General features: G+C 36.3%; 2 protein-coding genes across 2 annotated transcripts in view; one reads left to right on the top strand and one right to left on the bottom strand.

Annotated features, from left to right (window-relative positions):
* LOC106877121 (26S proteasome non-ATPase regulatory subunit 4) overlaps positions 1 to 1,237 on the top strand; it is a 12,999-nt gene extending 11,762 nt beyond the window's left edge. The window contains exon 11 of the mRNA XM_014925917.2: positions 826 to 1,237. Coding sequence (XP_014781403.1) covers positions 826 to 999 — 174 coding nt within the window. The 3' untranslated portion in view covers positions 1,000 to 1,237. The remainder of the gene's footprint in view (positions 1 to 825) is intronic.
* A 1,549-nt stretch (positions 1,238 to 2,786) lies between these two features.
* LOC106877125 (E3 ubiquitin-protein ligase RNF103) lies at positions 2,787 to 12,690 on the bottom strand. The gene is made up of 3 exons (XM_014925922.2): positions 11,909 to 12,690; positions 7,140 to 7,389; positions 2,787 to 6,848 (listed from the first exon to the last, which is right to left on the bottom strand). The coding sequence occupies exons 1-3, from the start codon at positions 12,132 to 12,134 to the stop codon at positions 5,153 to 5,155; spliced, it is 2,172 nt and encodes a 723-aa protein (XP_014781408.1). The 5' UTR covers positions 12,135 to 12,690; the 3' UTR covers positions 2,787 to 5,152.
* Positions 12,691 to 12,871: the final 181 nt, after the last annotated feature.

The raw sequence follows: 12,871 nt of genomic DNA, 5'->3' as shown, positions 1-12,871 counted from the left end.
GCCCTCTCTAAACCTACTTTCCAACAGCATCGTGTTAGTTTCAATTCCAGCAGCCAGGGCCAACTAGCTGTCTGATGGTACAATCCTTCAAACCATTAAGGAGTAGGGCGTGCAATGAATGAGGTTGATCCCTTGGCACAACTGTCAAACAGCAACGCTGCTTAAGGGCCAGCCAGCTTCATCTAGCAATGCTTTTTCTCAGCCAGCATGTTATGGCTTATGAGCCATTTCGGGTCTTCTCGTTTCAGTTATAGAAGCTGGCTTTGTCAACTTCCTCCTGTATCCTTATTACTTTTCTCAGCTCTGAGCTCAAAAATGCAAACCTTCTTTTAAATAACGTTGCCATTTTCCTTTCAATGAATCCTCTAGCCCCCAGTGCCAGGTGGTAATACTCGACAGTCCACCACTGTTCCCCGCACTCTTCGATTAAATCTCTCATGCCTCTTCTCCTTCTGTTGCTCTACACAAATTCTATAACAAAGAATTCTGGGTAGAAAAGCTGTCCCAATCTATTTATAGATTGCATCAGTCTAATCAATCAATCCCAACAGATGACCACTCACAATGTTAATTCATAAATCTAAGTATCCTAAGACATTTAATTCAGAACTGTACCATTCTTTTGCTGCCACTCTGCTCAGTCTACAGTATTGACAGTGTGCTCCATTAGCACTCTTTAGAACCCAAGGACATTGCCAGACTTCTACTGATGCTGAGGAAGTGTTCTAGATGCGTATGGAAATAATGTTTCCACAGAGAGAAAGAGAGTTTATTATTTTCTTTTTAATCTTAACAAACCTCTTATGTTTCTGCTTACTTATGCAGGCAGAGGAAGATGACTATTCAGAAGTTATGAATGACCCAGCTTTTGTTCAAAGTGTATTGGAAAATTTACCGGGTGTTGACCCAGAGAGTGAAGCCATTAGGAATGCTATGACTTCTTTAACCAAACCCGAAGAGGATAAGAAGAAAGAAGAGAAAAAAGATGGGAAAAAGTAACATTTCAAAACCAATCTCTGTATCTTGTTCTGCCTCAAGTTTCCCATCAGCCATTTAATTTCCTTCAATTTTTTTCTGCTCCTACATTTGAATTTTCCTCTTTGTAGGTTCAATCCCAATCTCAGTACGTAATCTGTGGCCTAGTAATAAAAGAACTGATTAAACTGTTATGTCTTGTTCCTACATTACATATAAAATTATATATATATACATAATAAAATTCATATACGCAATCTTATCTCAGTTCTGTATCTAATAAGTTTTTTTTTTTTTTTGATGCTGGGGTTGGGGAATTTGAAACTTTGGAAAAATCATTTAAGTATTTCTATAAATAAAGTTGTATATACTGAAAAGGAATGTTGTTCAGCCTTGACAAATTGTTGCTAAGTCTTACATCACCAGACCTGAGGACATAAAATATTTGGGTCAAACATTGTTGAAACTTCTCTCTATCCCCATGTATCTGTACTTTACGTTAGAAACTTTTAGGAAGCAGAAAGCCAACTAATTTTGTCTAATGCCACCCACATCCCTCGATAAAGAGGATTGTCCTGCAAGAACCGTGTGCCAGTATCATGTTTAAAGCACTTACATCCCACACTGTAAAGTGGTTGGCATTAGGTCAGAAGGAGAAATCATGCCATATCAGACTGGAACCTGGTACAACTCTGGTCAACCCATTCCAGTATGGAAAACAGACATTTCAGTTAAGTGATGATAAAAATTCCCACTTTGATCATTTCACTCCACTTGTGTTACTTTGGGAAGACAAATGTCACAACTCACCTCAAACAGAAATTTCTAGTTTCAAAGTTTTCAGTTTAGCTGTGAATTATTGGCATTAGTTCCCTTTCTATTACCTTTCTGTATATCTTTTTATCTTATTTCTGCTGTGGCTATGCTGGAGCACCACCTTAAGGAATTTTAATCAAACAAATCAACCACAGGACTTGTTTTCTTTTTAAGCTTGGTACTTATTTTATCAGCCCCTTTTGCTGAACTGCTAAATTACAGGGATGTAAGCAAACCAACACCAGTTACCAAGTGGTGGTGGGGAACAAACAGACATTCAGAATCCATCTCCCAAACTGTGTCACACCATCTGATTTATTTGTTCAACTGGGTCAGTAAAAATAAAGAGCCTTCTCCATGAACACAATGTAGTTATTAATTTTTCAGTGGAGCAAAATTTTGTTAACTCAGCTATAATTGTTAATTACAGTAAACCCCTTGGTAAATAATGCATGATTGAGCCAACCCCGTGCCCAATGAAATCGGCAACACAACAGTACTTGCTAACCATCATATTCTTTCTACTGTAGGTATAAGGCTGGAAGTTTTGGAGGGTGGGCTAGCCAATTGCATCAAACCCATTGCTTTTATCCACCCTGTGGGGAGGGACTGGTTGACTACATCGACCCCAGTGCTCAACTGGTATTTATTTTATAACTCTAGAAGAATGAAAGGCAAAGTTTGGCTTGGTGGGACATAAGGAGCTGCAAAATAAAATAAAAAAGAAAAGCATTTTGTCTGATGTGCTAACAATTACACAAGCTCACTGCTTATTTGTTAACCTTAATATTAATAACATTATCTTCCTTAAACTTCTATAAAAGTATTTTTTCTTTTCTATGATTAACCAAACCAGTTTAGTTTAAATAAAATCAGGAGTCAATTCAGTTCCTAAGAACAATCAAAATGAGTGATCGATGGGTGGTCTCGGAACTGTCTTGTTACACCCTGTAATACAAATCTGATTTAAAAAAGAAATATTTCAAAGTAGAAACTTGCTTTCATAAGAAACTATTTTATTTGCAATAGTAGTGATACCACTAGCCATGCTATGAAATAGAAGAAACTGTCAATATCTGTCTTGTCTCTGCCCAGAAGATAGAATTGTTATTTACAGAGTTTGCAATACTGAGAATTCCTGATCCACTGGAAAAGGGAGTGCAGCCATGGTAGGGTATGTTACATGATACAATATTAAATAATTCATTGCCCTGTAATAGGGGGCCATAAAATTGGCCCTAGTTATTATGGTGTATAGCATTTGTGAGAAAGTCTCATAAAGAGACATCAAAAATTATCTTCTCAAGTCTTAATTGTATCCACTATTTATTTAATAGTCACAGACGTTTTTCAGGAATATCACATAAAACAGTTGGGTGATGAGGGCACTATTGTAAACTTAATCTTCATCAGAATCACAATTTAAGAAAGAGGACATTGGAACACTAACTTCATTACTCTCAGATGTTTTGTCGACCTCAGCACTGCAAGGTAACCAAACACTCATGAATTATACTATGCTAACACTGGTGAATTACATACTCACAAACTCAGCCAGTGATAGACAAGTACTTTTTTATTTTTCCTCCCAGGAACAGAATAGAATATTGGTGACAAGATATAAAACATCAACACTTTTGGACGGTAGGTCAATAAACTATCACCTTGATAGCCGCAACTCTTTAAAACATTTTTGTTTGCTTAATTAAGTGTAACTGCTATCCTTTCTCAGACATACATGATCTACAGGGTTTGATGTTTTTTATCTCCAGATGATGTGGCATGAAGTGAATGAAAGAGAAATAATCTTTCCTTGGATAAAATTCCAGTCTATTTGCAAATAACTGTTCTCATGGGAGGAATTGAATTCAGTACTGCAAATCAACAATTTTATAGCGTAGAGGTTTGAGCGTGGTTTGGTTATACCATCATGCAGTACCTTATTGGAGCAACAGTATAATGTAACTGTGGTCTATATCCTGCAGTACTTCTCAGAGTTCAGTGGCCAGGGTGAATGAAATGTCTTTGCAATAGACAGAATGTAATGCTGTGGCAACACAAACTTAAACTCCCAGTTAGCTTGCTGCTGTCCTATCAAGTGGAGCTATCCTTGCTCTTTATAAGATGATGGCAGAGAAGTAGAATAAAACCAATTGAATTGTTGATACAGCTTCACTGACACTTCATAAGAATACTGTCTTTCACAACAAGAGATATTTTAAGAGGGAAAGCAAGAGATAAGATCCTTCTGTAACTAAGCTTTGGAATGTAACAATAACATCCTTTGACATTTGCAAAATTAATTTTAAAAATCCATTTTTAAAAGAAATTATCCATCTTTATCACATCAAAATTAAAGACTGGTCACAATAGCATTCTGGTTTGGTCAAAATGGCAAACGGTTTAAATCTGAAAAAAGTAAAAGTTTAACAGTTGCTAATTAACTAATCTATCTTAAATAAGAAAAAAAAAAAAAAAAAAAAAAAAAGATGCATTCATATTCTTTATACATAATTTCAGTTTTTACCTAAAGAAAGTCTAATATTTAACAAAATAACATTTCAAAAAAAGGGGAGAACAAATATCTTGTTATGTCTAAATTACATTTTTGAGATAAGCTTTAAACTGTTGTATGTTGTTTCTAAACTAAAACAAGGTTCTAATATTCTTAACCACATATTTACTGTTAAATTCTTTGTGTTAGAAGTTAGAGAGAACCTCTTTTATTCTGACAGGGAGGGTGTGGGGGGAAAGATACCTAATGACTGGGAATGTTATAAAGCTGAAGAACAACAGAATGTTCTACAATTGGAAACCAAAATGTTTAAATTGTAGCAAAGCAAATATCATTTATGAGAAGAAGAAGAGTGACAGTAATGTCTAGTTGGTCTCCATGTTTGATGGCTATTTTAAAGAAATGAAGCTTTCAAAGGCCTTACTGTCGAAATGCAGAGAAAGCACACAACTGTTGGCTGTGCCATCAAAATGACTGTTCCTACTGAAAGAATGCTATTGAAGCTTAACTCTTGATGTATGAAAGAAAGAGAAAACAGGCAGTGGTGATAAATCCCAACTCTAAACTTAGACGAGAACAATTTTGTTTTCTTACTCTTACTTGATAAGAATTCTATTATTATTGTTGTTGTTGTTGTTGTTGTTATTCAAAAGCCGCTGTTATTTAGCCACTCCTAAGACTAAGGAGAAACCCTGAAAGTAATGATGATGATAATAATTATTATTATTATTATTATTATTATAATAACAGAAAATAAGAATATACGACCAAAGTCCTTTTGTTTCGCCAAAGTCAAATAGAATAATAATAATAATAAAAAAATGGTAACTGCATTTGTTGTTACATTTAGTTAGGAACTGCAGAGAAAATTTCACACAAGTCCAAGCCCGGTTTCGGATTATAAGACAGCCACCGACACATGGGGCATGCATAACTCATTCTATACAACCAACGTAATATACAGCATTCATGAAAGAAATGAGCACAGGGAAGGCCACAGATGTCCGCACCAATTACAAAATCTTCCAAACATATCACACATTGGCTTGTCTGTAGAAAACCATCAGGCACCAACTTGTAATTTTCAGAGCAGACAAGATGGTTTGCTTCTCTAGCGTTGGCCTTTGAGAATGCAGAACAGAGAGAATTGTGTTTGCATTCCTCTGCACTCAAGGCAGAAGAATGTTTTCTTTTGTGTAAGGGACAGCAGCCATCATCGTTCGATTTATGAGATTGCTGCTCTTCTGACAGATCTGGTGGAGGTGAAGTTGAAACAAAAGATTCAGAGGAGGCTGCATTCCTTTGCATACAACCACAGCAGTAATTTCCGTCCATCATTTGAATTGCAGGGTCATCCCCGGATTCAAAATCTGGTGAACCTGAGCAAAATCCATGATTTGGTGTAGCAATTAAATTTTCAACATCATCTTTATGAAAACATTTTAGCTTTGAATTGTCATTGTGGTTAAGTACTCTGCCATATTTCCATCGAGGTAGGTGTTTAATGTAGTCACTGGAGACCACAGATTGCATCTCAGTGACTACTAAGTCAGGAAAGTGTCCGAATAACATGTCACTGCTTTCCAGCAGATACATCGCGTACAAGCCCCCTGGATGTACTATTTGGAAAGACGGATTTAACAAGGGGTTAAAGTTTAACAGCTGAGCAAAGTTGAACCAATCGAATTCATCTTCGTCAATCATACCATTTTTCCGTTTGTACTGGATGTATCCAACCAGTAAAGAATACAAGAAAAATGTCCCTAAAAGTAGATATCGGCTGTTACTGTAAAAAATGAGATCTTTCCGAATGATGCTTCCAATGGACGAGCCGCTGAGGAAATGCAAGGCCAGCAAACCCCATTCCAAAAGTATTTCAAAATAAGACAACTGAAAGAATGCCAGCAAAGGCTGCCACAAGATAATAAGGACAATATTGTATTTAATACAACAGCAGATAAGGCGGAGCAGTCGTCGAAACGCACTTCCTTGACTGAGAAACAATTCAAACCAACCCATTAAATTGGTAACAATCAAACTTAAAATAAAGAAATCATTCACTTCAGGATATAAGGACTTGAGAAAATTTTCCATTGATCGAAACGTCAACAATTCACCTGGCCGTGAGCCATAAACAAGGGTTTTGCCAGGGGCTATCACAAAGCAAGCAGGAGGCTTTAGTTTCAGACGAGCTAGAGTTTCTTTTCCTGATCCAGATTTAGAATTCATAGTCCCAAAACGTACACGACCTGGAAATTTAACACTGAGAGCCGAGAATATCAGCGGGATGGATGCCAACTCCGTGAAGAGGACAACTCGGATTTCATATTTTTTTTGGAAAGACAACCATTCTCGCTTCAACTCATCGTAGTCGGCAATTTGTTTCACTTTTCGATTCAGTTTATTCTTCACCCATTTGAACATGGAACTAGGTTTGGCAGGTCCATTGTAAACATACATAACAACATTGGCTTTAGTTTTAAAGTTCTCAGGGAGGGATAAGATGACTTGGGACGAATACCAACCCTTATTTCTGCATAACCTGAAATGAGAAAAAAACAAAAACAAAAGATTAATTTATTTTAAGAATCCAAAGACATGCATAAGCAGTGTAAATAGAACAGACGTGTGTGTGTGTGTGTATACACATATATATGTATCTGTATGTGTATAAAATGTGTTCTACATTTATTTTTAACTAATTTTTAACTTAGAGGCTTGACCTACATCATTTTTGACATCTTATTTGAAATGAAATACTGCTAACTGGTTATGGTTCTATTCTGATGCAATTGTAATAGAATTATTAATTTTATATAAATCTGACCCTTACTTCCAGTCAAGAGAACAGTCCATCACACCAGCTCTGACCCCAAATTTGGCAACTTTCTTCCGCACAGTTTTCCAACTTGCATTGTTGATAAAGGAGCTATTGTGACCACTGGCAATTACTTGTACGAGCCAAACACTGTCTTTTGTATCTTCAACTTGTTCATAGAAGTCATAACCAGATGTGAAATTTGTCACTTCAGCCGTATCCTCTATTTCACCAACCTCCAGGACTTCATCATCTGTGACAACACCTGAAGAGGAAAAGTAAAAGAAAATGTTAAGCAGAGTTTTGCTGGGGCACAATGACTCTATATTTACAGGGAAGGGAAAATGGGAAGTGTGACATTTGTGACTTTCTAAAGTGAACTGGCTTCAATTCAAGATCGAAACTGTTGGGGGTTTTGCTCTGCCAGCAGCTGACAATGTGTGCTGGTACTTACCAGTATGCAATAAATGTTTGGTAAGGGCTCAGTTGAGAAAGTGACCGATTGTCAAAGACTTGGACATATTAATATAAGAGATAATACCAGATTGGTAAAAAACTTGACATGCAAAATGAATAGTAGATATTATCATTTTAAACGTTCAGCTTTCTGTGGCACTGGCCATCCAAATAGGCTTTCTAAATCATCCTGTAACATGCAGTCTGTTCTATTTTGCTTCCCTTAAAACCTGCTGAGATAATTCTTTGGTCCGCCCGATTCCCTAGAACATAATCCCCACCCCACCACCATGTATAATTAGACAACATTAGCATAACTCCAATGTGAGGCCTATAATCCTAAATACTCATTTTTCTATTAAATGTTCTTTGATGAAGAAGGCAGATTAATGGCTAGAAAAAAACTCAATCTCTGTGTAGCATGGTTAAGATTTACATCTTGTGTTTTAAACCCTTTTACATTTCTCAATGCCAACCCATCCTCCTCCTCCTCCTCGTCATCATCATAATCATCATTTAACACCTGTCTTCCATGCTGGTTTGGATTGAATGGTTCGACAGGATCTGACAACCTAGAGGATTCCATCAAGCTCGAATGTACAATTTTATCCAAGTGATTATTGATGTTGTTAATACAAATGTCATCTTGGGTAGAAAACCTTGCACCCATGCTTGTGGCACATAAAGAACATCTTTTGAACGTTCAGCCTCACAGAGGCAAAATGGCTGAGTTCCTTTCAAGTGTTGGGCCTCACGGAAGCATTGACCAAGACCTTTGGCATTATGTCATGCTTGAGAAGAAGACCCATCAACCTGAGCAAAATCGCAGTCGTGGCAGATACCAGTGTCATGCAAACTGGTACGTAAACACACCCTGGTGTCACACAAATGGCACCTGTGCTAGTGGAATGTAAAAGTACCCATTACACTCTCAGAGTGGTTGGCCATGTTAAGAAGGGCATCTAGCCGTAGAAAACCATGCCAAATCAGACTGGAGTCTGGTGCAGCCTTCCAGTATGCCAACCCATGACAGCATGGACAACGGATGTTAAATGATGATGATGATGATGATGATGATAGACTATTCGATTAAAACTAAAAAAACTTTTGCCAACTGCTGCTCAGTTTCACGTGACCATTCATCAGAGAGTTGTGATAAAACAATTCTTTTTTTTATCACAACTTTTTGTTTTGGTTTCAGTAAAATAATATTTTGCTCTACTTTTTGGTGAATGCTATTTTTACCATTTTGTTTTGCACCTATGATGACATAAGGTAAACAACCTTTCTAGTACCATCTGCAAACTGGTTGATGTTAAGAACAATATCCAACAGTTGACACCATGTTCAAAATGGAACATACAAGCAAGATGTGACTCTCTGAACCATCTACGAGAACAATAGCTTTGAATAAGGACCGACTGAGATTGGCTATTTTTGTTCTGGCCAACACATGCCAGCATGGAAAGCAGTCATAAAAATGGTGATGATTACAATGAGATAGCAAATACATAAATCTCTTTTAATAAGGTGTTATTTGTTTTTTTCTTTACTAAGGGTGGCAGGGTGGTGTTGGCTAATCATTTTGTGACTTGCTACAAAAGCCTAAATCAAATTAGTCCTGTTGCCACAGTCTATCACCCAGAAACAAATATTGGTAGACGCTTGACACAGAAACTGACTGGACACAAACTAGGCTAACAGTGTCAAGTTACTAAAAGAAGAGGTGATCCTCATTATTTATGCATGTTCTACTATCCAATAAGAACTAGTAGAACTACAAGCAGTTATTCTACATGCTAAAAACAGTAGCTAAATCTGTGTCATATCATATACCCTACAATTTTAAAGAAAAAGTTGTTTCATTTTTTTTCCAACTTTAACTATTCTCTGTCCAAAGGACGGGTGCGTTTGCTAGTTTTACATATAAATTTTAGACACCATTTCTTTTATAACAAAATGACTTTTAGTAAAAGCTGCTTTGAAGAGGCAGATGGCCTAAACTTTGGTGAAGTGGGTTCTAGTGCTTGACAGTTACTTTATTTCATTGAGGGATGAAAACAAAGTTGATTCCGACAGTATTGGAACTTAGACCCTGCCTCTTTTGCCAAAACCATTCCTAAGCAAAGAATGGCAGGACTGACTAATGCAGAGTAATCTACCTTGATTATGCAGCCACCTTGGTTACAAATAAGGTCTGAGCCAACGTGGTCCCTTTACTTGAAAAATTTACTGTAAATCTTCTTATATTCATGCCTTACCATTGTAAAGAAAAGACAGCGAAAAACAAACAAAACGTGGCATACCCACACAAGTCTTCTACCCTCGCCACTCTGTTTCCTCATGATTTTCAGGAAAATGGATATTTTTTAATGAAATTTTCTACAAGTACGCTTAAAATGTCGTAGATTTCGATTATATCGAAATCTGTGGTAAAAAAATTTTTTCCGAGGGTAGGGCGAGGAGTTTCGGAAAATTCACATGAGTTGGCTTTGTTTCCTCATAACTTCAGAAGAATGGGTATTATTCAAATACTTTCAGAATGTGTAGATTACGATTATATCAAATTTTACGATTATTTCAAATTTTACGATGGGGAGGGGGAAAACCCCCCCAAAAAACAGCAGAAAAAAAAGGTGAGCTCACACACATAGGTAGACACATATCTACAAAATGAAACTTATTTCGAAGGAAAATTGTCATGTGTCAGTATGTATGTGTACGAGTCCATCAATTTTTTTCTTTATTCCGATATAATCGTAAGGTATTTGTAGAAAATTGCATAAACAAATACTCATTTTTCTTAAAGTTATGAGGAAACAAAGCCGTCCCGTGTGAATTTTTCTAAACTCCCCAATCCACCCACGAAATGTTTTTTCATATTAAATTCTGAAATAATTGTAATTTGCACCATCTGAAGTGTATTTGTATAAAATTTTATTTAAAAAATATCCATTTTTCTGAAATTATGAGGAAACAAAGTCGAGGGGACATGCTAATTGGTATGGCTACATAAATGTGCGACCCCCGAACATTATCTCAAAGATATTTGTATTAAATTTCATTTTAAAAAAATCACCTATTTTGCTGAAAATTATTGAGGAAGCAAAACCAAGATTTGTGAATTTTTCAGAAATTCCCCTCCTCACACACGGAAAAATATTTTCACAACAAATTCCGATATAACCACAATCTGAAGCATATTTGTAAAAAAAAAATTCATTTGAACAAATCTATTTTTCCAGGAGTTGTGAGAAAACAAGGAGGGGGGGAGAAATGGATCACACTTATACCATTAATTACAACAAAGTCTTTTTTCGAACGTAAAAAGTTGTTTCTTTTCAAAGATTTCCCTGCCAAGTGCACCTGTAATCATTTCATCTTTAGAGCACCCCGTCATTATTAAGGGGTATCTAGGATTATTTTAGCTTAAATATTCCCACTTTTCAATGTTGTAGGATGTGGTTTGAGAGAGATTTGGTTGCTATTTCTGGCAGATCATTGGGAATTCTTTCAGCTGACGGCAAAGAAGTTTTCCAGAATTACTTTTGTTTCTCCTTTTTAACTCTTAGAGTATTTCATATCTCGTTCATACAATCACTTTGCGAAATACGTTTTAGAAATTAAAATTTTATCAAAAGAATTTACATCAAAACAACACAAAATTAAACCAAGAAACAGTTGTATACACAATGGTTACCACTTCTAATTAGTTAATTAGCTAATTAACTGCTGCAAAAATTACAAGTTTTAACTTGTTCTTGTAAACTTTTGTTTCAGTAAATAAACTGAATACATACATACATATATATATATATATATCTGTGTACACCACATAAGTTAGTGATATATATATATGTATATATGTATATATATATATATATATATATATATATATATATATATATATATATATATATATATATCAATCACTAACTTATGTGGTGTACACACATATACATAAATAGGAAGGCATGGTATATTTGTTTTATTCTAAAACTTGTCATCAAACGAATACAAACAATTCAATTTTACAAATACCATGTTATTTACGATGTGTGACAAATATTTCTCTAAAAACAAAATCATAGTAAAGCTCTGTTATTAATCTCTACGTGAAAACTATAGATTAAAGTTTCTTGTTCACTAGAGCATAATTAGTTTACTAGTTTAATTGATATGTCTAGCAATTAAAACCCAAACATAGGCATCTATGCGTGCTTGTGTGTATATAATATATATATATATATACACACAGACACACGTATTAATGCGTTTATATTGGAAAGGAGAAGAGAAGAGTTTACAAAGCAGGAATGCGAACCTACCTGTGGCTTCTACCAAACCTGTGAGTTCTTTCTTCTCCACGATGCCTTCGTATCCGACACCTCTTTGCTCCAGAAGTGCTTTCAGCTTCTTCACGGACAGTGTCATTGGGTCGAGCAAACGGTGAGCAAGCAGACCGGCATCATACCAAGCAAACGTCTCCAAAAGACGAGCTATGACGAACAGAACGGCAATGTAAATTATGAGCAACACTATCCGTACCCACATCTTTGATCGGTTGTCTCTGTTTCTCTCTCTGATTCTCCTTGTTTATGGTCGTAAGTTAAGCTCTGGGGGAGGTTGTTGCTCTCAGCGAGGCCGATTGCAATCATACATTATCGCATCACAAATGACCAGTTTAAAAAACACGACACAAAGGCAACTTGTCATAGACAGGAGATCTAATCGACGACAAAACACTTGTCTGTTTGGCCCCACTCTTACAACATATATATATTTACCTATATATATCTCTATCTAAATCTCTTTTATGACACGTCATATCTCAAAACGTTGGGAAGCCATTTTCTTAGGCTTTTCTTTCTTTTTTTTTTTTATAAGTTTTAATTGCGATTTCAACAGCTGTCAGCTCTTTTCTTTGCAGCTTTTCGTGGAGATTATTTCTTTAATGTAACCCTTTCGTAAGTGACCTGCGATGTCACTTCGGCTCCGTTTGCAAACAGCAGATGAAAGGCGACGACCAGAGCAAAACAAACACACACCGTCTTCCAATCGTCTTCCCTCTCATCCAACCAACATGGTGGATGTAAATAAGAGTCACCTGACTTCAAACAAACATTGCCGCGCCCTAAAACAGTTCTCTCCCTTGCACACATTTGCCATGTCTGTGTGCGTGTGTGCATATGGGGGGGGGGTCTCTCTCTCTCTCTCTAAAGATTTCCATTTTTACTTGCTTCTACTCAAGGATCTCCGAAATTCCCGCACTTTCTGTAAACACTCACACG

Source organism: Octopus bimaculoides, chromosome 22 (genome assembly GCF_001194135.2).
Source record: "Octopus bimaculoides isolate UCB-OBI-ISO-001 chromosome 22, ASM119413v2, whole genome shotgun sequence".
NCBI lineage: Eukaryota > Metazoa > Mollusca > Cephalopoda > Octopoda > Octopodidae > Octopus > Octopus bimaculoides.
Note: the sequence above shows the minus strand (reverse complement) of the source record. Positions and strands in the feature narration are given on the sequence as shown.